The 24,618-nt window shown below is 62.4% G+C and overlaps 3 protein-coding genes across 13 annotated transcripts in view; 2 read left to right on the forward strand and 1 right to left on the reverse strand.

Annotated features, from left to right (window-relative positions):
* Window positions 1-46: 46 nt before the first annotated feature.
* Window positions 47-12,839, forward strand: NOP14 (NOP14 nucleolar protein). The gene is made up of 18 exons (XM_004579380.2): window positions 47-269; window positions 1,924-2,058; window positions 2,301-2,442; window positions 2,702-2,835; window positions 3,611-3,742; window positions 4,293-4,415; window positions 5,287-5,415; window positions 6,245-6,497; window positions 6,655-6,785; window positions 7,534-7,619; window positions 7,734-7,869; window positions 10,398-10,499; window positions 10,779-10,932; window positions 11,694-11,853; window positions 11,940-12,087; window positions 12,179-12,297; window positions 12,393-12,548; window positions 12,717-12,839. The coding sequence occupies exons 1-18, from the start codon at window positions 96-98 to the stop codon at window positions 12,814-12,816; spliced, it is 2,514 nt and encodes an 837-aa protein (XP_004579437.2). The 5' UTR covers window positions 47-95; the 3' UTR covers window positions 12,817-12,839.
* Window positions 12,840-15,384: 2,545 nt separating this feature from the next.
* On the forward strand, window positions 15,385-18,034 carry MFSD10 (major facilitator superfamily domain containing 10). The gene is made up of 12 exons (XM_004579237.2): window positions 15,385-15,652; window positions 15,738-15,834; window positions 15,907-16,010; window positions 16,165-16,323; window positions 16,391-16,552; window positions 16,653-16,764; window positions 16,850-16,961; window positions 17,271-17,379; window positions 17,448-17,538; window positions 17,611-17,658; window positions 17,725-17,814; window positions 17,907-18,034. Exons 1-12 carry the CDS (start codon window positions 15,479-15,481, stop codon window positions 18,017-18,019), a joined length of 1,371 nt encoding a protein of 456 aa, XP_004579294.2. The 5' UTR covers window positions 15,385-15,478; the 3' UTR covers window positions 18,020-18,034.
* Window positions 18,035-18,294: 260 nt separating this feature from the next.
* ADD1 (adducin 1) overlaps window positions 18,295-24,618 on the reverse strand; it is a 73,261-nt gene continuing 66,937 nt past the window's right edge. For 7 of the 11 annotated variants that reach the window (XM_058670339.1, XM_058670337.1, XM_058670335.1 and 4 more), the window contains 3 exons: window positions 21,713-21,872; window positions 20,322-20,420; window positions 18,295-19,362 (listed from right to left, as the gene is read on the reverse strand). In XM_058670339.1, coding sequence (XP_058526322.1) covers window positions 19,013-19,362; window positions 20,322-20,420; window positions 21,713-21,872 — 609 coding nt within the window. In that variant the 3' untranslated portion in view covers window positions 18,295-19,012. Of the gene's footprint in view, window positions 19,363-20,018; window positions 20,054-20,321; window positions 20,421-21,712; window positions 21,873-24,618 lie in introns of those variants that run through there. The other 4 variants (XM_058670340.1, XM_058670338.1, XM_058670342.1 and 1 more) reach the window with 2 other exon arrangements.

Raw genomic sequence — 24,618 nt, forward strand, 5'->3', positions numbered from 1 at the left:
CTTCCGGGGCGTGCTGCTGGTCCCGCAGGCTCAGGTCGCCGGCGCGTGGAGGGTTTGCTTCTCCGAGGTCTTGGAAGGGAGTCGGCGTGCGCGCCATGGGCAAGGCCAGGCCGGCCGCTGCGCGGGCTGGCCCGGCGCAGGCCAAGGGCAAGGCCAACCCCAATCCGTTCGAAGTGAAAGTCAACCGGCAGAAGTTCCAGGTTCTGGGCCGACGGACGCGCCACGACGTGGGGCTGCCCGGGGTGTCGCGCGCGCGCGCCCTCAAGAAGGTGAGCGCGTGGGGATGGCTGGGGGGCTTGGTGCTGCTGGGGTGGGGGAACACCCCTGCGATGGTGCCTCTGCTGCCCAGGGCCAGGCTTGGGGTGTCCCCTCACCTGGGGGAGAGTTGGAGAGTGTGCCCCATGCGCACCCTGGTCAGCCTTGGAGTGTCCGCTTGCCAGGGGGAGCCGGATCGTGCCCCGCGAACATGCTGGGCCAGGCTTAGGGTGTCATTGCCTAGGGGACCCAAATTGTGCCCTGTGAGCACCCTGGACCAGGCTTGGGGTGTCATTGCCTAGGGGACCCAAATTGTGCCCTGTGAGCACCCTGGACCAGGCTTGGGGTGTCCCCTAGCCTGGGGGAGTCGGATCGTGTCCTGAGAGCATGCTGGGTCAGGCATGAGCTGAAAGAGCTCTACCCAGGACTCCAGTCGCTCTTGCCTCCCCGAGGCCTGCGTTAGCAGGAGGCTGGAGCCCTGGCCAGGGTGGGGATCCCTCCTGTGTTCATAAGGCTGCCCCCAGGTTGTATGAGGTGTGAATGTTCTAGGACTTGGCTGATGCTTAGCAGAAGCCAGCTGAACAGTCTGATGGGGTCTCGTCATTCCACGTTAGTCCTCTTCTGTCCTCCCAGCCCTTTTTTTAAAATCTTCTGTCTGCCAGTTCACTCTTCACATGGCTGGACTGGTCCAAAACTAGGAGATTTCCCAGGTGTCACCCACATGGGTACAGGGATCCAAGGCTTTGGGCCATCCTCAGCTGCTTTCCCAGGCCATAAGCCGGTAGCTGGATTGAAAGCAGAGCAGCCAGGACTCGAACCAGCACCCTTATTCACTGGCCTATAAAATTCTGTTTCTTTCAAAGTGACTTTGGCAGATTAGAGGAATCCCTGAAGCAGGAAAGAAACATTTGATCCTGAGGCTAGCTCAGGATCTTGGCTCTGTGAGAGCCAGGAAGCACAGCCGTGGGCCACAGCCAGTGTCCTGCCCACGTGGGCCACGGCCAGAAGGCACACCCACGTGGGCCATTGCCAGGATCCCGCCCACAAAGGTCACTGCCAGCATCCCACCCATGTGTTGCTCCCAGCTGGGCTCACATGTCTGTCTCAGTGGGACCCCCTGCGGATTTGCAAGGGGTGGAAGTCCTGAAGCAGCCTGCTCAGGGCCCCGGGGCCCAGCTGTCCCTCGGCCCCTCTGTCCTCTTCCGCCATCAGAGAAACCAGCTTCAAGGAACGTCATCGTTGCTGCTGAGAAAGTCCCAGTCACTTGAGACTTGGTCTTCAGGAATGAATTCTGAGGTTAAAGTGTCACTCCTCTGGTGTGGTCTGAACAGGGACCCCCACCTGCTCACTTTGCTTCTGGACTTACACCCTGAGAGTGACGCCCTCCCCCACAACGGAAACTTGCTGGCTTCTGATTTAATCCCAGCTGAAGCAGACGGTGTGTGATCCTAGGCCTCAGCCGGAAGAGCCGGCTTGCTAACCAGGCCAGTGAGCAAGCCTTTGCCGCTCTCAGCGCCAGCATGTGCGCGAAGGGCACGGGAACTGCCCGCCAGCGTGTGGGGAGTGTCAGCTGTGGACGGGCTCGGCCCCCACGGGCGTCTGCTGCGGTCCCCTTTCTGGACAGCGCGGGGACCGTCTGTGATCCTGCTGGGTGGTCCTGTCTTGCAGCGCACCCAGACTTTATTAAAGGAGTACAAGGAGAGGGACAAGTCGAGCGTGTTTCTGGACAAGCGCTTCGGGGAGTACGAGCACAGCATGAGCGCAGAGGACAAGATGCTGAGGAGGTTCGCTCTGGAGCAGCAGGTGTGTGGGCGAGAGAAGTGGGAGGAGGCCGTCTGGGCCGTGACCGGTGCTGGGCGCCAGTGTCCCTGGGGGGAGAGCCGTGTCCCCGGTGGGTGAGTCCAGTTTGTGCAGGAATTCTGTGTCCTAGCTGAATCCTGGTCAAAACAGCTCAGAATCCCCGCAAAGCTGAATTGCCATGTTCCAGATAGGATGAAAGGTAGCGGGTATTGGTTAAGGAATTGATCTCCTCCTCCTTCTGTCAGAAACATCATGAGAAGAAAAGCATCTACAACCTAAACGAAGATGAGGAGTTGACCCATTATGGCCAGTCCTTGGCGGACATTGAAAACCACAATGACACTGTGGACAGTGACAGTGATACGGAGGAGCGAGGGACATTGTCTGGTAAGGTCAGCAGGTGCCCCCCACAGCACCTGGGCTGTCCCTGGAGAGGCACACAGGAGGCCGTGGCCGGGTTGTCCCAGCAGTGTGGAATCCCCAGGGCTGTTTGGGCAGAGTGTGGGCAGGATGTTCCCACAAGACAGCCGAGTGCAGTCCCTGCGTGCAGCCTACCTCTCCCTGCCATGCCCTGAGGCCACAGTGAGCACAGCCCTGGCCGAGCCAGAGGCGCGTCTTCAGGGTGGTCCTCTCTGCTTGTCCCCAGCGGAGCTGACGGCTGCCCACTTTGGAGGCGGAGCCGGGCAGCATCACGGGCAGGAGGGCGCGGAGGGCGAGCAGCCGGCCAAGTCGCGCAAGGAGCTGATTGAGGAGCTCATCGCCCGGTCCAAGCAAGAGAAGGTCGGTCAGCTGGTGTTCCCGACTCGGGACCCCCGCACTGAAGCCCCGGCCCTTCCCCCTGTGTAGCTCAGACTTGTGTATAATATTTGGTAGGAATTCGAGGAGCGTATTCACCTTGAATAGGAATATTTATTTGGTGGTACTGTGGGCCCGGTGTCCCCTCCCTGGTGTGGATGAGCCATGGAGAGCAGGAAATTGTTGCTGAGGAGAGTCTGTGACTCTTGAAAAGGCAGACAGACAGAGATCTTAACTGCTGGTTCACGCCCCAGGTGCCTGCACGGCCAGGGCTGGGCCAGCTTGGGGCCAGGGGCCTGGAGCTGCACTGTGGAGGGGCTGGGAAGGGAGCAGAGGGCGCAGCGCACCGGGCTGCAGGCTCACACCACCTCGGGGAACAGGAGGCACAGACAGCTTTTGTGTTTCATTGTGATTCGACAGGCAGGGTTACAGCGTGAGGCAGATCTCAGCCACTTGCCCACTCCCCAAATGCCTGCAGCAGGTGCCGTTGGGCTAGGCCCGAGCAGGAGCTTCGTCCACGTCCCCATGTGCGTGAGCGGCCCAGACACTGGGCCGTCATCTGTGGCTTCCCTGTCGCGTTAGCAGGGTGCAGGATTGGGGACGGAGCAGTTGGGACTTGATGCTGGCGTTGCATTCCTAAGCAGCCCAGCCACGTGTGCTGCCAGCGGCAGCCGTGACTGCGTTTAGGCTGTGATGCCTGCCGAGGGGCTTGCTGGCATGGCCACATGGGCGGCTAAGAGGGGCTGATGTCGGTCCCCAGAGGGAGCGCCAGGCACAGCGAGAAGACGCCCTGGAGCTCACGGAGAAGCTGGACCAGGACTGGAAGGTGATCCGGGCACTGCTGGCCCGCAAGGCGCCCCGGCCGGAGGCCAGAGAACCGGAGAAGCCCAAGGTGGGTGTGCGCCGCTGGCCAAGGCCCGTGGCCCAGGGTGCGTTCCCTGCCCCGGGGTGTGAGGGCGCCGTGCTGGGGACCGGGCGGACGTCGGAGCCCCCGTGTCCACTGCACGCTTCTGGGCTAAGCGGGATGCACATTGGGTGCAGTCACTCTTTTTCTGTAGGAACTGTGCATTTCCTACTGTATTTCTTTTTCATCTACATTTGTTGGTAATTCTGCATTTGTTTGAGTTCTGGGTTCTAGAAAATACTAGTTTGACCAGAATTATATCATTGGGTAGTTCTGCCCATCTGTGGGTCACCCATTCTGTGGATTACTTCACCTCATGTCCCACATTTGGGCTCAGTGTGTTCACGAGCAGTATTCATTTCTGCTAACCCAGAGGTAACTGGAGAAGCCGGAAGTGGCCAGAAGAGCCCTGACGTGGTCTTTCAGTGAAGTGGGACAGATTTCTTGCTAAAGGAAAGGGTCCGTGACACGCCGGCCTCCCTGGCCCGGCCCGGGAGCTGAGCAAGCACAGGTGACTCGTCCCTTCTTTGCACCTCAGCCCGACGCCTACGACGTGATGGTCCGTGAGCTTGGCTTCGAGATGAAGGCGCAGCCATCCAGCAGGATGAAGTCGGAGGCGGAGCTGGCCAGGGAGGCGCAGGCGCAGCTGCAGCGGCTGGAGGTACGGCGGGCGCCCGGGGCTGCTGCCGCCTGCTCTGGGAGGTGCAGCTCGGTTCCCCCCAAGCTCTCTCTTAGCCCACTTAAGGTTTGTAAAAACCAGAAATGGCGTGCAGATCGAACCAGCTGCACTGTTCCCGGCAGCCCCATGTGCAGCGCCCGCACACTGGGCGCTTTGCCTCCTGGAGCTTTTCTGTGCGTTTCTGAGCAGTCCCATCTCACGTGAGGAAGAATGCAGAGACCTGCTGTTCTCGGCTGACCTGCTTTCTATCTTATATTTTAAAACATTTATTTACTTGTTGGAAAGGCAGAATTAAGAAAGGTGGAGAAACAGAGAGATGTTCCATTGGCTAGTTCCCTCCCCAGGTGGCTGCGCAACATGGAAGCTGGGAGCCAGAGCCTCCTCTAGTCCCTCTTGGTGGCCCCGGCACTCGGGCTATTCCCGCTGTGTTTCCCACACACGTTAGCAGGGAGGGGATTGGAAGTGGAACAGCCAGGATATGAACTGGCACCCTTAGGGGATGCCAACAGTGCAGGCAGCAGCTTAACCTGTAATGCCACACCAGCTCAGATGCAGCTGGCTGCTTTAACCTACCCACACCCCGGGCCCCGTAGCGTGTCCTGCATGCTCCCAGAACAGTTGGGCTGCTTGCTGAGGGTGCCCCGCGCCCCCCAGTGCAGTGTGTGATGGACGAGTCGGGCAGCGTGGACCCACCCAAACCCGAGCAGCAGGCTTCCCTGCCCCTACCAGGCAGTGGCCGCTCTGAGTGAACGCAGCAGGCCGCACCTGCGCAGGCCCTGTCCCGCATGCAGCAGTCGGGCGGCGTGCCTGCTGTGAGGTCTGCAAGCACAGGTGGCTCCTCTCCCTTGCTCAGGCTGAGAGGCTGCGGCGGATGCGCGGGCAGGACGGAGAGGACGGCAGGAGACCAGAGCACAGCTCTGCAGACGACCTGAACGACGGCTTCGTGCTCACCAAAGACGACAGGCGTTTGCTGTCCTACAGAGTAAGGCCCTCCCCTTTGCTTTTGCAGTACATGAAAATTGTTTCTGGTATTTGTGTGGGGCTTATCCCAGATAATATTTTTAGATTCCCTGAGGTTTTGTTTGAAACCTGAGACTTCCAGTGGCTCCCCGGACAGGTATACCTGCGTGTCCGGGCTGGGCCAGGCTGAAGGTGGGACCTGGCAGCACACACCCAGCTTCTGTGTGCTTGAGAGTCTTAGCTGCCCGGTGGGGAGTGGGGCCGGGCACTCCAGCGTGGACTGTGACCTCCCAGGCACCAAGCCAGAGCCCTGACAGGTTGCCTAGGTTCTGCGGAAGCATTTGAGGGGGGACTGACACATGTTCTGTCCCAGCCCGGAGGGCGTGCTGAATGGCCACAGAGTCGCGAGGCAGTGACTCGGCGTGGCGTTGACCCTGGAGCCACTGTGTCCTTCGTTCCTTCCTTCCCTGGGCTCGGGGATTTCCCTTACCCGCTCCCCAAATTCCCTCCATGTTGCTACCAGAGCACAGTCCTTCATGAGCAGTCACACGTCCATCAGTCTGCTGTTTAGTGTATCTGACACTGCCGGGACAGACGACGGCAGACGGTCCAGCACCCGCTGTCAAGATACATCCAACAGTTTCATTGAATCCTTTGATTTGGGAGCAGATACACACATTGGCTTGTATCTTCCCGACTGGCTGTGCTGGTGCCACTGCCACTGTACATTCCTGTAAATGAGAAGCCGTGGAGCTGAGTCTCGAGGGCCTGGCAGCTGTTGGCCGTTGCAGGGGCTGGTGCTGTGGACTGCGCCTCACGCAGCAGTGCCCTGTGGCTTTTCGGTCTCCCAGGACGGGAAGATGGACGTTGAGGAGGCAGAGCAGACTCAGGCAGCCGACGGGAGCGAGGAGGCGGGCGAGGGCGCAGAGTCCAGCGGGGAGGACTCGGAGAGCGACGGCCCCGACAGCCACTCCGACCTGGAGTCTGACGCCGAGAGTGACGGTGACCAGAAGCCACAGGGCGAGTCGCGCCAGGCCTGTGGGCTGAGGCCGCCAAGCAGGGACCGCGGAGCTGCTGCCACGGAGCTGCCCTACACGTTTGCAGGTAGCTGAGCAACTGTGTCTCTGCTGACGCCCTCTCCGGGGTCCAGATGCAGGGCCAGGGCGGGCCGGGCTGGAGGCTTCTTCCGGGGTCCCGTGACCCCAGTGCCGGGCTGGGGGCGCCCTCACCTGTAAGCCTGCTGTCCTGTGCATCCCGACAGCTCCCACGTGCTATGAGGACCTCAAGTCCTTGTTGTCCGGAAGGTCGCCAGAGGAGCAGTCCTTGGTGGTGGAGAGAATTCAGAAATGTAACCACCCAAGCCTCGCCGTGGGGAACAAGGCCAAGTTAGAGGTGCGTGGGCGAGGCCTCGGGGGATGGAGTGACTGTGGGCCGCTCCAGGTGGCACAGGGCGGGTGTGGGCCCTGGGCTCTCACCCTAGGGGGCTGTAAGACCCTGGTATCAGTGTGGTAACTGATGGCGGGCACTCAGTCTGGAGTCCAGAGAGGAGCGAGCAAGGCCCGTGGCCATCCACTGGTGAAGACCCAGCAGGATGCCTGTAAGTGGAGTGGCAGGCAGCCCCGGCATGAGCGGTGTCCAGAATGACCTTCTGGCTGTCGGTCACTGAGTGGCAGACCAAGTGGCTGTGTGCCCGCCGCCCACCTGTGCCCACGAAGAGCCTGTAGGTGTTTAGTCGCAGTGTATGTGTGTGTTGTCCCAACTGCCTGTGTCAGCAGAGACCCACCCTGAGCACAGAAGGTGCTGCACTAGCCTGTCCGACCTGCACACATCCTACCTGCCCACCAGCCTTGGGGTCTGCCTTGGGCACCAACCCCCATGTGCCCTCAGCACCCTGGCCCTCTCCCAAGGCCAGGCTTTGGGGTGAAGTGCCAATTGCAGCTGTGTCTTCTCCGGGAGTGTGTGTGGGTGCAGCCGTTGCTGTCGGTGCTTGGCACGGCTGCCCCTTGGTCTCCCCCAGAGCTGGGTGTGGAGCTGTGTCAGGGCTCCATGGCTGCTTGTCGCTGTCGGTGCTTGTCACGGCTGCCCGTCGCTGTCGGTGCTGCCCGTCGCTGAGCCTGTGTTCTGATCCCTGTTCTTACAGAAGCTCTTTGGCTTCCTTTTGGAGTACGTGGGAGATCTGGCTGCAAGTGACCCGCCAGGCCTCAGAGTGGTTGATAAGCTGGTTGTGTAAGTGCCAGCCTGGAGGTGGACTGGGTGGCCCTGGGTGGAAGGCAGCAGGAAGCGGCCCGTCCTCCCTGCAGCCACCTCGGCGTCCTCTCCTGACGCATGCCTCCGTCACAGGCAGCTGTACAGTCTTTGCCAGATGTTCCCTGCATCTGCCAGCAGCTCTGTGAGATTCGTCCTCCGCGATGCCATGCATGAGATGGAGGCAGCGGTGGAGAGCAAGGGCCGGGCAGCCTTCCCTGGCCTGGACGTGGTGAGCGGGGCCCGGGCACAGCCAGACAGCGAGGGTGGGCGGCTTCCTGGAGGGAGACCGCAGGCACCGCGCCCAGGGTTGCCTCCGCTCTTACTGCAGGGCCATTCCAGAAAACACACTGTGTTTCTCTGGAATGTTCCAGCAGGCTCCAAGAGCACTCTGCTGCTGTGTGCTGACACGGACAAGACGCACTGAATCCCCAAAGGTGGCCAGGCCCCTGTCCTCAGCCCCGAGGCTCCCTGCTGCTACTGCTGTTGGTCGGGCCTGGCCAAGGCACCGCACAGCTATTGATCAGAGCTGAGAGCTGACAGGGGAGCAGGCCAGCGGTCTTTAGGAAACAGTGGTTCGTTTGATCCAAAATATGCACTTTTAGGGTTGTTGGTTTGTTTGTGGGTTTTGTTTTGTTTTGTTTTGTTTTGCGTTTTTATTTTTTTGAGATTTATTTTCATGAAAGAGTTACAGAGAAGGGCCCGGTGTGGTAGCCTATTGGCTAAAGTCCTCGCTTTGCATGTGTCAGGATCCCACATGGGGGCCAGTTTATGCCCTGGCAGCCCCACTTCCCATCCAGCTCCCTGCCTGTGGCCTGGGAAAGCAGTGGAGGACGGCCCAGAGCCTTGGGACCCTGCACCCCTGTAGGAGACCCAGGTGAAGCTCCTGGCTTTGGATTGGCTCAGCTTCGGCCATTGCGGCCGCTTTGGGAATGAATCAGCAGATGGAAGATCTTTCTCTCTGTCTCTCCTCTGTAAATCTGCCTTTCCAACAAAAAGAAATCTTTTAAAAATAAATAAAGTAAAATAGTTACAGAGAGACAGAGAGCTCTTCCCTGTGCTGGAAACGTCTCTGCAGGTTTCAATACCAACAACTGCCCCCAAGTGGCTTTCTCTACCCTGTTTCTCTCTTTCTTGATGGTCATTGTCATTGCTAAGTGGAGACTAACATCCTGAGATCTTGGCTACAGACTTAAATTGATGGTCTTATGTGCAGTGCCTGCATGAAACCGAGCCACCAAAAGCCTCATCTTCAACCTCAGTAATAGTGCATCCCATGTGCCCGCCGACAGCCAGAGTGCGGAAGCAGAGCAAGGTAGCAGATCCACAGACAGAGCCGACAGCTGGCCAGCTGTGCAGTTCTGCCAGCTCACTGTACACAGATGGAAAGCCTGGGGATTGGCACTGTTGTCGAAGGGGGCTCTGCAGCACAGCTGAAGGCACTGTGGCACTGAGACCTCAGGAGATGAGACAAATTCAAGAAAGCAAAAATGATTTCTAATGGAAATCATCTATCAAGTTAATCTTTGGTTTTCTGCATTTTAGAGGACCTCAATTCCCTTATATTCAGCATATAATAGCCTGACATACAGTTGTCACCTCAGTCCTGAACAGTACATGCTTGTGTCTCTGACTCCCACGGTTTTCCTGGCTGCCCCCGGAGGACGGCCGTTTGACAAGGCGAGTCTGTTCATCCGTTACTCTACGCAGGAGCTCACGGCCCAAGCTGGACGCCGTCCTGTCCTGGGCTGGTAAACCTTCACACTGGAAGGTCCCTGGAGAGGTGGCAGTCACTCCCTGGACTCCCTTCACAAAGCATGTTCATGTCTTATCTAATTTAGTCCTGATAATCACAGAGGGAATACCTTGCTGTCCGTTTTTCAGATGTGAACTCAATGCCCGGGATCATTTGACAAGTTAAACCCTTGACCCTTTGGAGGGTCAGTTAGCCCCCCCAGAGTCTCAGGCGAGCCTTGCTGGCTGTCCGGAGCGGCACTCGGCAGCCCCGGGACACACGCACCTTCTGGACTTGTGCCCCACACTCTGGTTTTCTTCCCACAGTTACTGGAGTGCTACTGAGAAAAAGCTCGCAGTGTGATCATAAGTGAACTGTGCTAACGGCAGAACAGAGGTTCTCTTCCTAAACCGTCTTTGGCCTTACTGAGTCTCGAACTGGCTTCCCTACCAATGTACAGCATTGTATTCCAAGAACTGCTTTTCCTCAGCCTGTTTAGGAGTTTGTGAAGTTGATCTTCCTCTCAGCTGAAGATGCTCTGAGTTTGAAGCACCGGAGGAATTGCTGTGTTTCAAAGGGTTTCCCGTTCCTGCAGGTTGCCAAGAAGCCCAGCATTCCCAGCATCCAGTTACCAAGTGCTGTGTGATGGTGAAATGCGCTGGCAAATGCAAACTGGCTCTGATGACCTATGGCTTCTGGAGTGTGGAGGTTCCCCCTAAGGCTATCCACAGATTTCCTATTTAAAACAGAAAGGTTGGGTTAGCTGTAACGGCCAGAGCTGAGCTGGTCTGAGCCAGGAGCTTCTTCTAGGGCTGCACATGGGGGCTTGTGGGAGGTGGTGTCACGGCCGGGAGCTTCATGCGCCGCTGCACGCTGGGCCTGGCTGGGACCTGCCACGGCCTCGGGCTCTGCGGGAAGCTGGCGGGGGCGGCGCCGCTCGCCGGCATCTCCCCCGTGTGAGCCCTCTGCCAAGACCTGCCTCTTGCTCCCTGAGCCAGCTTGGATCTGTGGACTCTTCTTTCCAGCTCATTTATCTGAAAATTGCGGGCATGCTGTTTCCAACCTCAGACTTCAGGCACCCGGTCGTGACGCCCGCCCTGGTGTGCATGAGCCAGCTGCTCACCAAGGTATGCCCTCTGTCTGTGGCACCCACGGGCCAGCCTGCTCCGCCGGGCGTCCTCGGGCCCCCAGCCTGAGCTGGGCCGTGCAGGAGCTCTGGAATGGAGGAGGGCTCCTGGCAGCGGCCCCTCCCAGCGCTGTGGGGAGTCCAGGCCACTCAGGAGGGTCCCAGAGAGGGCGTGGCAAGAGACCCTTCAGCTGCCCCGCTGCTGGGGAGCAGGTGGTGGGCCTGGCTGTGTCCTCCGTGACTCAGCTCCCGAGTGACACCGCCCTGCGTGCCCTGGCAGTGCCGGGTGCTGTCCCTGCAGGACGTGGTGAAAGGCCTGTTTGTGTGCGGCATGTTCCTGGAGTATGTGTCCCTGTCACAGAGGTTTATTCCTGAGCTCATCAATTTTCTCCTGGGAATTCTCCACATGGCGACGCCAAACCAGCCCAGTCCAGGTGAGCTCGCTCCGGGTGGGAGTGGTAGCCCAAGGGCCCTGTGCGCACTGTGCCGCCCGGGAACATGGGCACCAACGGGGCTGAGCAGCTTTTTTTTTTGTTTTTAAGATTTATTTTTATTGGAAAGTCAGGTATACAGAGAGGAGAGACAGAGAGAAAGATCTTACGTCCGATGGTTCACTCCCCAAGTGAGTGCAACGCCCAGTGCTGTGCTGATCCGAAGCCAGGAGCCAGGAGCTTCTTCCACCTCTCCCACACGGGTGCAGGGTCCCAGGGCTTTGGGCCGTCCTCGACTGCTTTCCCAGGCCACACGCAGGGACTGGAATGGGAAATGGGGCCACTGGGATTAGAACCGCCACCTTTATGGGATGCCGGTGGATGCAGGGCTAGGACTTTAGCTGCTAGGCTGCTGTGCTGGGCCCGGCCGAGCAGTTTTGGTGCCTGCCTTCCCTCAAGCGGCTCTGTGTGGTGCTGGCCCTGCCCTCAGCCTGGGTGGCCATTCCCAGAAGCCTACGCCACTGCAGCTCCTTGCTGGCCGCCGCGGGTAGTTCTTGGCAGCCTGCCCCACCGCCAGGGCTGAGCTCCGAGTGGGGTCCCTGGCCACAGCCTTCACTCGGGGCGCACTGTTTCACGGTGAGCATCCCCACAGAACAGGGTAAAGGTCCACATGCGATCAGGCGAGGGCTCGTGTGAGGCCAGCCGTGCAGAGCCCAGGCCACGTGTCCTAACACCGGCTCCCGTCCTGTTGCCTTGGCATTCAGGTTACACTCTGGTGCACCCTTTCAGAGCGCTGGGCCGGAGCTCCGAGCTGCTCCTGGTGTCCGCCCAGGAGGATGTGGCCACGTGGCAGAGGAGCGGCCTGCCACTGCACTGGGCAGCAGGGCCGAGAGGACAGACGAAAGTGGAGGCCAATCATGCCAGGTGTGTGTGTGCGTGAGTGCCCCCGGGCTGGGCGCGTGGTGGTCTGTTTTGGCTGGGTAGAGCCAGCGCCGCCTCCCGCCCCCCAGGCTGTCCTGCTTGGCCGTGGGCCTGGCCCTGCTGAAGCACGCTCTTCTCCTGTATCGGGAGCTGCCCGCCTTCCCCGCCATCACCCAGCCCCTCCGAGCACTCCTGACACAGCACCTGGCAGCCTGCAGCCAGCCCCTTGAGCTCCAGGTAAGCTCCCAGCGCTCGGGCAGACCAGTGAGGGCACCATCCTGGCAAGGCTGGGTGGGCAGTCACGGGGTCGCTGTGCCGCACCACTCAGGAGCAGGCCCAGAGCCTGCTGGCCGACCTGGAGGCCCGGAGGCAGCTGCTGCGGCCGCTGACCTATGAGAAGACCAAGCCTGAGCCGCTGAAGCTCTTCACACCGCGCCTGGTCAAAGTGTGAGTGGCTGGGGGAGCGGGCCTGGCTCTGTGCTCCTTGGGGAGTGGGCGCCCTGGCCTGGCCTCCCTGACTGATGCTGGCTGTCTCCTGGCAGCCTCGAGTTTGGGCGGAAGCAGGGCAGCAGCAAGGAGGAGCAGGAGAGGAAGCGGCTGATCCACAAACACAAGCGCGAGTTCAAAGGCGCCGTGCGTGAGATCCGCAAAGATAACCAGTTCCTGGCCAGGATGCAGCTCTCGGAGATCATGGAGCGGTGAGGGTGCCGACTGCCCCAGCGTGTCCCTCGGCCGTGTCCACCCAGGACCCCCAGGGTGGGCGGTGAGGGCGCCGACTGCCCCAGCGTGTCCCTCGGCCGTGTCCACCCAGGACCCCCAGGGTGGGCTGGGGGCTGCCGGTAGGAACCTGGTTGCTGTCCCCACAGGGATGCGGAGAGGAAGCGGCAGGTGAAGCGGCTGTTGGGCAGCCTGGCCACGCAGGAAGGCGAGTGGAAGGCACTCAAGCGGAAGAAGCACCGGAGATGACTCACAGCGTCCAGCCAGACTCAATAAATCAGGCTTCTAGTTACATCCGTGTGGCCAGTGCTGACTGACAGGCTGGAGGGAGGGTCCTGGACCCCTGGGTGGCCGTGGGCCCCTGGGCTGGGGCCACAGCGTACACCCCCACCTGGCCCCCACCCAGTCCCTGGAGCATTCAGTATTGAGCCCTAGGCCTCCGGGCAGCAGCCTGCAGCGGGGTGGGGTGTCCGTTTCCATGTTTCAAGGTTCCCTAGAGCTTCCCCACAGGCTGCACCCTGCCCATGGGGAGGGAGAAAGTTCCCATGCCAGGTGTGTGGGGCACGGGGAGGCCACGAGGTGGGAGTGAGCTGGCGGTAGGGGCCAGACAGCCGGCAGAGGTGGTACCCCGGGCAGTTCTGACATCATCCCAAGCTGCTCTGAGCTTGCTGTGATGGGGAGCTAGCATCGAGGTTGGCAGAGGTGCTACCCCGGGCAGTTCTGACACCATCCGAAACTGCTCTGAGCTTGCTGTGATGGGGAGCCAGCGTCGGGGTTGGCAAAGGGCCAGGCCATCCCCTTAACAGGCTGGGTGCCGGAGCCCAGTTCCAGCCAAGGTCGGAACTCGAGAAGGGTGCGTGGAGCGGGCGTACAGAGTAAAGAAACGGACCAGTACAGTTCCAGGGTCATAGTGGACAATGCAGGGACCCTGTCCGTTTTGTTGATACAGCAGCAGTCACAAGCCCCGGCACAGACATTTGACGTCATGGCGCTGCATCCACTCGACTGCACGGTGCGGCCCGAGCAGCACAATCACAAAGCTTTCTTTAGGGGCGGTTTGACACAGCTTCACTGGGGGCACGATTTACAACAGGTGAGGGAGGAAGGATCACGCATTCCTCGCTTGTCTCAGCTTGCCAGCCCCTGCCTGCTCTCCTCAGGTCTGGGCTCCAACCTTGGCGCCCCTGTGACAACCAGACCCTGACCGTGAATTCTCTATGGGTTAATAAGGCGGGGACCTTGGTTTATGGGGGTTGGAGGCGTTGGCACTAGTTGGCCACTAGGCCCGCAAGCTCACAGTTTGTTAGCCAAGCAAGTAAAGCAGGAGTCATAAAGGAGAAAACAATTGCAGTTAGCAGTGAGCCGTGTTTACTCCATTCTGATTTCAACTCTACAATGGCCAAGTGGGTGCGTCCAAGGATAACTGCCAATTGTTTCACCTTAAGGCAAGGCGTCACCCATGCTGACGTCACCCATGCTGACGTCACAGCCAGGAGTTCCTCAGTAAACACATACTGAGCAGCAACACACTCCTACAATTCTCATTCCACAACTTAGCAGCTGGAGGAGGAAACATCACAGAGGAGAAGAGAGAAAGAAACAGGAAAACTACAAACAAATTGCCACTACAGCCGCGGGCTTGGAAACCCTGAGCTAGTTACAATGTTAGTACAGATTGATTTATTTTCATTGGAAAGGCAGTTGTACAGAGAGGAAGATCTTCCGTCGATGGTTCACTGCCCAAGTGAGCGCAATGGTCGGAGCTGAACCAATCAGGAGCCAGGAACCTCTTCCAGGTCTCCCCCGCGGGTGCAGGGTCCCAAAGCCCTGGGCCGTCCTCACTGCTTTCCCAGGCCACAGGCAGGGAGCTGGATGGGAAGCAGAGCCGCCTGGACCAGAACCGGCGCCCACATGAGATCCCGGTGTGTTCAAGACGAGGACTTTAACCACTCTGCTATCGCACCAGGCCCCAGTACATTCTAGAGCTCTTCCAGCCCAAGGGCCATAAGAGCAGCCGAGACAGCACACATTGTTAAAGGCCCGTTCACCAAGACGTTACCAGCAACAGTAACTCCCAAACTCACATTGGTTGGTAAAACCATCTCGCAGGGGCAAACAGCAAGGCCTCAGTAGATTACAGGATCCAAGCAGGGTGGCTGGGTGTGCTTGCAAAGGGAGGTGGAACCGCGGCCAGATGGTTGCAGGGACATCCCCGGGCCCTGCCAAGCAGGGGAGCTGTTCTCTTCACACCTTCATGCCGTCCACACCTACTGCTCGGACCCAGCAGCCAGGCCAGCCCCGCTGCTCTCAGAAAAACTGCAGGGACACTTCCCGGCTTGTGGCTGCTGGCACCAGAATGGCCAGCACCTGCCGCAGGGATCAGGCATTGCACGCGCTGGTCCCCCGCCGAGCGGTCGGGGAACCAGGTACCTAAGCGCCCCGGGAAGGACGGCTCCCGTTACCGTCCAGGCGAGCCCCGCGTGCCGCAAGCTCCGTGAGCCAGAGGCCGGCCCAGCGCCCGCGGCTTCCCGGGACGGCTTCCCCGAGCGGCGGGCGAGCGCTCCGCCCGGCCGGCGTCACCTCCGGGGCGGGTCTGCGGCGCGTTCCGGTCCGTGGGCGCCTCTGCAAGCGCGGGGCGGGCAGGTGAGGCGCCCAGGACCAAGGTCTGGTTCTCCAGGCGCTGGGATCGCCCGCGCACCCCCGCGCCTCGGTTCCCCACCTGCCGCTTTGCGCGAGGTGCGGGACCTCAACCCGGCCGCGGTTTCTTGCGCAACGTCCGGGCCGAGTTTCCCGCCCGGCTCTCCAGCAGAGCGGGGCGTGAGAGGGGCGCGGTTGCCCCCGCGGGAGGGAGACCCCTGGGGGTGGCCTCACGGTCCGCGCCACGCTCCCCCCCAGGTCCGAGCTGCCCGCCATGAGGTGGGGAGGGGACGGCGGCTGCGCCCCGCGCCCGCCCATCCGGCCTCAGCCCGCGCCCCGGCGCCGCGTGCTCACCGTGGTCTTCCTCGGCCTCTTGCTGGACCTTACGGCCTTCACGCTGCTGCTGCCCCTGCTGCCTGGGCTGCTGGAGAGCCACGGCCGCGCCCAAGTGAGCGCCCCACCCCGCACGCCCCGAGCCCCCCACGCACCCGCGAACCCCGCGGACGTCCCCAGCGCGCTGTCCTGCTCCACAGGACCCACTCTATGGCGCCTGGCAGCGCGGCGTGGACTGGCTCGCCACGGCCATTGGGATGCCGGCCGAGAAGCGCTACCACAGCGTCCTGTTTGGGGGTGAGGCCTGGGAGGGGAGTGGCCCTCGGGGCTGGGGCCTGGGGACACTGTTAAGGGCCTCTCTGTCCCCAGGTCTGATCGGCTCGGCCTTCTCCCTGCTGCAGTTCCTGTCGGCGCCGCTCACTGGGGCCTTGTCCGACTGCCTGGGGCGGCGCCTGGTGATGCTGCTGTCCCTGGTGGGTCCTAAGCCGCGTGGCCATGGTGGCCAACACCCTGGGGAGGGGGCATTGCAGAACCAGCGGGGAGAGGTCACTGGGGACCCCAGGGCAGGGTCCGAGGTTGTTCAGTTACCTGGCTGCCAGCCTCAGGGGACCCCACCTGCCCCAACAGACGGGCCTGGCCACCTCCTACGCAGTGTGGGCCACCTCTCGGAGCTTCACTGCCTTCCTGGCCTCCAGGGCCATCGGGGGTGTGAGCAAAGGCAACGTCAGCCTCTCCACGGCCATCGTCGCTGACCTGGACTCGCCCCAGGCCCGCAGCCAGGGCATGGTGAGCACGCAGGGCTGGGCGGGCCCGAGACTCTCCCTGCAGCAGCTCAGTTGGCTCCCTCCAGCAGGCGGTCATCGGCGTGGCCTTCTCCCTGGCCTTCACGCTGGGGCCCATGCTTGGGGCCTGCCTGGCCCTGGAGTCTGCGCCCTGGGTCAGCCTGCTGTTGGCTGTCTGCGACCTGCTGTTCCTCTTCTGTTTCCTGCCAGAGACGCTGCCCCCTGAGAAGCGGGTAGGGCCAGGCAAGGGCACTGATGGGCCGGTGTGGGGTCCGCAGGCTGCCTTCTGCTGGCAGCCCCGCAGCCTGGCATGCCCCTCTCACTTCCCCACAGGCGCCCTCCATCGCCCCTGGCTTCCGTGCCGCCCTGGACCTGCTCAGCCCGCCAGCCCTCCTGCGCTTCTCCTCCGTGACCGCTGCTGGTCCAGCCCTGGCTGCGGGAGACGGTGAGCGGCCCGGGCTCTCCAGACTCGCGCCCTGCCCCGCCTGGGCCGCGCACCAGCCAGCCTCACAGTGTGCGCCCGTCCCTAGGACTCGGCAGCCTGCGCCGCCTGGGCCTGGTCTACTTCCTCTACCTCTTTCTCTTCTCCGGCCTGGAGTTCACGCTTGGCTTCCTGGTCCACCAGCGCTTCCAGTTCAGCAGGTGGGGCGTCCCCCGGCCCCGCCCCCGGTCCCGCCCCTAGGCTTCCGACGCCCCTCCCACCACCCCGGGGATGCCGACGCCCCTCCCACCGCCCCTGGCCCCGCCCCGGGGATGCTGACGCCCCTCCCACCGCCCCGAGGATCCCTACGCCCCTCCCACCGCCCCGGGGATGCTGATGCCCCTCCCACCGCCCCCGAGGACGCGACGCCCCTCCCACCGCCCCTGGCCCCGCCCCGAGGATCCCGACGCCCCTCCCACCGCCCCTGGCCCCGCCCCGAGGATGCTGACGCCCCTCCCACCGCCCCCCAGCCTACAGCAGGGCAAGATGTTTCTCTTCATCGGCCTCACCATGGCCGCTGTCCAGGGCACCTACGTGCGCCGCCTCGGCCCTGGCAGGGAAGTGGGGGCAGTGAAGCAGGTAGGTCCCCCGAAGCGGGGCTGGGGGTGGGGAGCCGGCAGTGGCCCTGAGGCTGACCCTGCCCGCAGGCCATCCTGCTGCTGGTACCCGCCTTCCTCCTCATCGGCTGGGGGCGCTCGCTGCCCGCGCTGGGCCTGGGGCTGCTGCTCTACTCCTTCGGTGAGCGCCGGGAGGGGCGGGGCGGGGCGCCCCCAGGCCTCGTCCCAAGCTGACCCGTCTCCTCTCGTCCAGCTGCCGCCGTCGTGGTCCCCTGCCTGTCCTCAGCGGTGGCCGGCTACGGTGAGTGCCCTTCCCCTCGCGGTGGCCCTGGTGGCAGGGTGGCAGCTGACCGGGTCTTTCACCCAGGCTCGCCGGCACAGAAGGGCACGGTCATGGGCACGTTGCGGAGCCTGGGGGCCCTGGCCAGGGCAGCAGGACCCATGGCGGCTGCCTCAGGTGAGGGGTGGGGCCGCCCCTCGGGTCACAGGCCAAGGGGTGGCCAGGCCCTGCATCCCTGGGCGGTGCCAGCGCCGGGCTTCTCTCCACAGTGTACTGGCTGGCGGGCGCCCGGGCCTGCTTCACCCTGTCCTCGGGGCTGTTCCTGCTCCCCCTCACCCTCCTGTGGAAGCTGCAGCACCGGGCGCAGACCAAGGCCGAGTAGCCCCCCAAGCTCTCCCCACCCAGGGGGCTCACCCCGACTCTGCCCCCACCCAGGTTCGGGTCTGACAGCTCCCTGAGGTGGTCGTGCCCTCGCTGAGCCAGGCTCGCATGGGCTTGGTGACCCGAGGCCCTGGGCCAGCTGCCACCGCGCCTCTTCACCTGCTCCTGGCCAAGCGCACGCCGCCCATGCCCGCCTCTGCCGCCCATGCCCGCCTCTGCGGCAGCCTTTGCTGAGGGAACGAGGAAGTATAAACCTGCTCCCGGCCGGGACAGGGACACTGGTTAAAGAGTTTTATTTGTGAGTAAAACAATACAGTGAAGCCAGGCCCCCAGCCTGCGCAGAGCCGGTCCCTGTGTGCGGCTGTGTGGTGTGGTAATACAAAGGTGTCAACTACAAAAGTGGAAAGAAGTCATTGCATACGTGGGGCCAAGAAGGAACAGGGCTGAGGGCAGTCCTGGGGGTGGGCAGACAGGGCAGGACCACCCAGCAGGCCCACCCGCTGGCGCCAGCTCTACCCGGAGCGCCTCCTGGGGCTCCCCAAGCCAGCACCAGGCAGCACCCCGGTGCGGGTCCCCCGAGCACTGCTTCAGAGCACACCCCAGCACTGTCGTTCGGGCCACTGTGGGGAGCAGCCCTGCCAGGCAGGGGCTAAAGCAGCAGCAGCCCGTCCGTGTCCACGGCCAGAGGCCTCACTGCAACCCAGCAGGAAGGTGCGAGAAAGGACCCTCCCGCCCCTTCCCGTGCAGGGGCCCCAAGTGACGCTCCAGACCCTGGTCGGGGTGATGGGTCAGACCATGCATAGCGTTGCACTGGGGGGACGGCGTCCAGCCCCAGCTCAGGGCAGCCGCGGTGCCCGAGGCCGTGGGCAGGCATGCGAGTGGCCCGTAGGACCGAGGCCGTGGGCAGGAGTGACACACGACACGGAGCAGGTGCGGTGGAAGCTGAGGGCACCGAGCGGGGGTCAGCTGGAGGGGCGCTGGGCACACTGCGGCCTCAGGGGTCGCCCTTCTTCTTGCTCTTCTTCAGGAAGGACGGGGTACGGAACTTCTTCTTCTTCTTGGAGGGAGACTTGCCAGGAGACCCGTCGCTGCCAGGGTCCCCGGGGGCCACAGCCTCGCTGCCGGCGGAGGCGGCCTCTTCAGCTGTGGGCCCTGGGTCTGCCTCTGGGGTGGTCTCTGCAGGGAGCTGGGGGGGGCCTGGGGGGTGCTGGATTGCCTCTTCCTCCTCTTTTGCTGGCACTGCTGCAGGCTCAGGCTCGTCGGGGGACAGGTCGGGGAGCGTGGGCCGCAGGGTGGTGGCCTCACTGTCATCTCCTGTGGGTGACACAGGCTCCTGCGGGGCGTCTGGGGGATTGGGTGGGGGCAGAGTCACTCCAGGTTCTGCTGACCTCACAGCAGGTGCTGGGGACGCTATGCCCAGCACTGGAGTGTGAGGCCTTCTCAAACCAACCCGAGTCTGGATCCCCAACACCAGGCAGCACGGCCCCAAGGCGGGCCAACAACCAAAGACAGGAAGCAAACAGGCTGACAGAGGCCCAAGAGGTAGCCTGCGTGGCAGGCACTGGGTGCACACACAGCAACTTCACAACTTGACTGAGGAGGGCTGAGGGGGCTCCCTGGAAAAGCAGCACAGGGTGGCCTGCAGGGAGACCCCGGGAACGCCAGTGCTCAGCATCGGGGCGGGAGTGGCCTCGGCCCAGGACCCGACCCACGCAGGTTCTGTGGCCGTGGGGGCCTGGGACTAGGGCCTCCCCTGCTGAGGCTCCAGGGCAGAGACTCCGGCTGCTGGGAGGGTGTGGGCAGGTGTCACGTCTGCTAATGGTACCCACATCCCTGCGGGTCTCTAATCCAAGCCCCAGTGTGACGTGAGGTGCTGCCAGCTACAGAGCCGGCTCTGAGCCGCCCCACCCGCGCTCGCAGGAGGCCCTCCCCAGGGCAGGTGCAGCTGTGTCTGAGGGACAGAAGACAGGACACGGCAGGGGAGCGGAGCGCGGTACTTACTAGGGCAGCAGGTACTCCCTAGCGCGTCCGCCTCCTGCTCGCAAGCAGCACAGGGAGAGAGAAGCACAGGAGAGGTGTGTGCGGTCGTCACGGCCACCAGGACAGAGGAGGCCGGGCCAGGGGTGGACACAGACCAGGGACAGGCAGGGGTGCACGCCAAGTCACTCCAGACGACAGGGCAGCCAACGGGCGACGCTGACATCACACCCCAGAGCTTGCCCCCACCACGCCCCGCCAGCCCCGACCCAGCCGGCTGGGGGGCCCTCCCGCTCCTTCAGGGTCCCCCTCCCCACAGCGCTCACCTTCTTCAAGCTTGACGGGGGTGCTGGGGGGCGTGTGGGGGGGCACAGCCTGGTCGGGAGGGCATGTTTCCTCCGGCTCCCTGGTCTCCTCCAGGTTGTCTGGGCACACACACAGCAAGGGCAAGGAAGTGAGCCCTGGCACTCTGCCCCCCCAGCTCTTGGGAAGACAATCAACTGGATCAAAAAGCAGTGTCTGCCCCTGGTGAAGAGCTGCCTGGGCGGCCTGCCCTTCGCAGGGGGAGGTGGCATCCGGCGTCCCTCAAACCTGGGGTTGCAGACTAGGGGAGCAAGTGCAGGGGCCTGGGCCCCATGGAGCCATCGGAGTCAGCACCCCCTGCAACCCTCCTTCCGGCAGCAGAAGCTCCTGTCTGCTGTGCTACCACCCAGGCCTCCCAAGGAGAGGACTCCCTGGCCAGCCAGGGTCCTCATGGCAGGACAGTGGGGCCTGGAGCCCACACAGTCCTCTCTGGGGTCCCCAGGGCCTCAGCCCCCACGTCCAGCTCCAGTGGGTAACAGCTGCACACATGGCCTCACACAGGACAAGGCCCTGGGCAGGCGGTCAGGGTGTGGCTGCAGCGCAGACTCCTCCGTCAGCCGAGCACCAGCATGGCCCACGGCGGATGTCTCACACGTCCACCTGGCCCCTGACAAGAAACTGCTGCCCATGGCTGCCCGGGGCCAAGGGCCACTGGGACAGGGCAGAGTCTCCTGGGTAGAGTCCCAAGGAGGCTGAAGGCAAGCACCCAACTCCACACAGTTGTAGTCAGGCCCAGGAGGCCCACGGTCACTGTGGGTGGTCCTTGGGCAGTCCAACCCGTGGCCTTTGGACACAGTGTGGTCACCCATCAGGACTCTCTGCTCAGGCTTTCCTGGAGCTCAGGGCAAAGGTGTGATGTTCACCAGAGATGTCCTGTGCAGCCTGCATCTGCTTGCCAGCCCTGAGCTAGGGAGCCTCCTGCCCTCTCCAGATGGCACCAGCCTTGCCAGGAGCCCTCCGTGTGCTCAGGTGTACACGCCACAGGCCTGCCCCAGGGGGCACACAGAGCCCTGTTGATCTGGACTCCTGCCCAGCCTTGCCTGCTTCGTGCCGTGGCCAGGCCCACCTTGCAGCATGCCCACACACAGCCTTAACCCATGAACCTTACAGAGATGCCACACGCAGCCCCTGCGGCAGGCTCTTCTGTGGGTGCTCGGACGGGGCCGTGTAGACACCCACAGGGAGGGTGGCCAGTACGCCTGCACCCAGCTGCCCTCTGGGCATGCCCACACCTGACATCTTGTGATAAGAATGCAGGACGAGCCTTGACCGGCCAGTGCCGCCCTGCGCTGTGTCCTCACGGGGGAGAGGCTGGGATGTGGACGGTGTGAAGCCCTGGCGCTGGTCCGCTCACCTCCCGAGCAGCCCTTCTGCTTGCGCTCCACCTCCTTGCGGTACTCCTCCAGCTCACGGTCCGTGAGCGCGTTGAAGGGGTTGGGGCCTGTGGTGCTCACGATGACGTGGGGCTGGTACTCCTTCTCGATAATGGCCTTGGAGGCTGTCACCAGCTCCCCCTGAGGATGAGAAAGTCGCCTGGTCAGCAGGAGCCTGGCCATCAGGGCTGTCCCTGACCCCGAGCAGGCTGCAGGCGGACCCTGAGGGCCACAGCCAGAAGCCTGAGGCCCGGCTGACCTGCAGCCTCCAGGACAGAGGGTGTGGAAGGGTCTGCTGTGGAGCGCACCCTGGCAGGGGGAGCTCAGCCACTTCCGGGTGGGGGTTCCCTCTCCCAGCACCCCTACAGCATCTGTGCTCGGGACGCAGTGCTTGTCAGGGTGTGGGAGACGGGGCTGAGCAGGTCGTGAGGTGTCCGTGGGCAGCCGCCAGCACTTGCCTGATGCGCTGAGGGCAGGGATGCTCAGTGAGCTGGCACTCCACACAGAACTGGATGATGGTATGCAGAAACAACCCAACACACAAGATGCAAGATGACAGAGCTGCTGGGCAGGCGGTCAGTGCACTGGGCTGTGTGAGGGCCCGCCGCCAGCGGGGCAGAGGGGCCTCTGAACCCATGCAGACACGGGGAGCTCCTCTGGATGTGGCCCCCACGCAGAAGCAGCTCTGCCTTGCCTGCCAGCCCTGGGGCCCAAGCTCAGCCTCAGCTGCCACTGCCCATCACAGGGCAGCACGGTGCCCCTGCACCTCAACCTTCCTGCCAGTCAGTGGCCCTGTCCACACCCCTAAGCACACACAGCCGAGGGCCAGGCTGCTGCAGCCCATCCGAAAACTGCTGGGACAAAGTGTCCCTGCCTGGAGGAGCTTCAAGAGCAGCTGACCAGCCCAGTCAGCCCACAAGCTGCTCCCTCCCGGCCACTGTGTCAGGGGGGACCCCTCAGGGAGGCAGCGTGGGATAAGAATGCAGGATGACCCACAGCTGGCCACATGTGGATGTATGTGCCTCAGGAGAGAGGACACATATGGTGGTGCTAGGTCCACACGTGCAAGGCGCTCCTCGTGGGCACCTGGTGTCGAGGGGGGCGAGGGGTGTAGCCTGCCTGCTCCGTGTGCATAGCAGGCTGCACGGCCTTGCCCCTAGCTCTAGACTCACATCCTCGTCTCCACCTGTTGAAGTCATGTGGCGTGGCCAAGCCAGCACTGAGATGTGCAGGGGGGTTGCAGACCCGGAGGGAACACAGCACAGGGGCCAACAGTTGCAGCCAGAGTGAGGGCCGGGGGCAGCACACAGTTGGGTACTCTGCCACCCGTGGCAGGGGATACCCCCGGTAATGGGCACTGTGGGAAGTGGGCAAGCAGTCACTGCGTGACCAACAGGCCCAGACGGCATCCTGGCACAGAGTGGGCCAGCTGCTTCCTGCCCAATGCATGGCAGACTGTGTCCCCACACTAAGGGCTGCCCAGAAGAGATCATGGGCAGACGGCTTCCTGGCTGGAATGTGCAGTGCGGAGAGGCCGACCTCCGCCTCCCTCACACACAGTTCCTTCACTGGCTGGGCGAACACACAGACACACACACAGTCCGCTGAGAGCCTGCTCCCTGCCCGGTGATGCTGCACCCCTAGGGATGCCCAGCCCCCCCTCACCCCCCCGCCGCAGACCACCCCCAGAGACAGCCTGGGAGCAGAGGGCAAGCACCAAAGCTGGGACTGGTCGTGCGGTCAGGGACCAGCCACCCTGGACGCTGAGCTCTGGGCAGGCTCCCCACGCCAGGGCATGCCATCCCACACACGGCTTTCCCCGTTCTGCAGTCTATAAGCATACACACAGATTACAGTTTGGAGTTTAAGATTTTGGTGGGCTATAGCTGCAGTATGATGCTAGCAGGACCCCTATGGGTGTCCGACTTCCACTCTGGTTCTGTGCTATCACACTTGGGCAAGCAATGGGAAGATGGCTCAGCACCCTGGGCCCTACACCCACATGGAAGACCAGGAAGGAGCTCCTGGCTCCTGGCTGTTGAAGACACTCGGGGAGTGAACCAGTGGACAGAAGCTCTCTGTCTGTCCCTCTATTAATCTGCCTTCCAAATAAACAATATTTTAAAAAATAAATCCTAAGTCTTTTCTCTCTGTAGCATTAAACATTTTATCTACAGGTTTAGTTTTTATTTCTTTAGTTATTTGAGAGACAGGCAGAGTAGACTGTTGCCGCTCCTTAGTTCACTCCTCCAATGTCTGCAACGCTTGGGGTTGGGCTGGGGCTAAAATTAGGAGCCAGAAACTGCATCCAGGTGCCCAGTGTGGGCGCAGAGGCCCAGTGACCAGGACCATACCACAGCACCCCAGGGTGCCTCTCCAGCCTGTGCTCTGTGGAAGCCAGAGCAGACAGACCCCACCTCATTGTCCACTTCTCTTTCAGTGCTATGACCCCTGACTGCCATGTCAAAGCTGTCACAGCCCCACGCATGTGCACTTGAGGATCGTTCATTCAGAGTGACAGAAAAACAGAGAAGGAGAGAGGGATGGAGGAAGGGATGGGGAAGGGTACGAGGGAAAAATGGATCTTCCATCTGCTGGGTCCCGTCCCAGATGGGCACAACAACTGGGGCTGGACCAAGCCAAGGCCAGAAGCCATCAGCTCCATCCTGGTCCCCCATGTGAGTAGCAGGGCCTCAAGCCCTTGGGCCACCCTTCCCCAGGTGCACCAGCAGAGAACTGGAGGGGAAGCAGAGCTGCCAGGATTCCAACTGGCACCCATCTGGGTTGCTGGCGCTGCAGGTGACATTTAGCCACTGCTACACCACACTGGCTCCAGCCATCGGCAGTCCCAGGAAACTGCACCAGCCCAAGGCACACACGGACTTGG

Source organism: Ochotona princeps, chromosome 11, assembly GCF_030435755.1.
Source record: "Ochotona princeps isolate mOchPri1 chromosome 11, mOchPri1.hap1, whole genome shotgun sequence".
NCBI classification, from domain to species: Eukaryota; Metazoa; Chordata; class Mammalia; order Lagomorpha; family Ochotonidae; genus Ochotona; species Ochotona princeps.

Excerpts from the sequence above, each read along its gene's own strand:
- MFSD10 (XM_004579237.2), top strand. The coding sequence starts at position 15,479 with ATGAGGTGGGGAGGGGACGGCGGCTGCGCCCCGCGCCCGCCCATCCGG. Across the intron at positions 16,324-16,390 it reads AGGCCCGCAGCCAGGGCATG|GCGGTCATCGGCGTGGCCTT; the intron begins GTGAGCACGCAG and ends TCCCTCCAGCAG. Across the intron at positions 16,765-16,849 it reads AGCCCTGGCTGCGGGAGACG|GACTCGGCAGCCTGCGCCGC; the intron begins GTGAGCGGCCCG and ends GCCCGTCCCTAG.
- NOP14 (XM_004579380.2), top strand. The coding sequence starts at position 96 with ATGGGCAAGGCCAGGCCGGCCGCTGCGCGGGCTGGCCCGGCGCAGGCC. Across the intron at positions 2,059-2,300 it reads GGTTCGCTCTGGAGCAGCAG|AAACATCATGAGAAGAAAAG; the intron begins GTGTGTGGGCGA and ends TCCTTCTGTCAG. Across the intron at positions 12,549-12,716 it reads CTCTCGGAGATCATGGAGCG|GGATGCGGAGAGGAAGCGGC; the intron begins GTGAGGGTGCCG and ends CTGTCCCCACAG.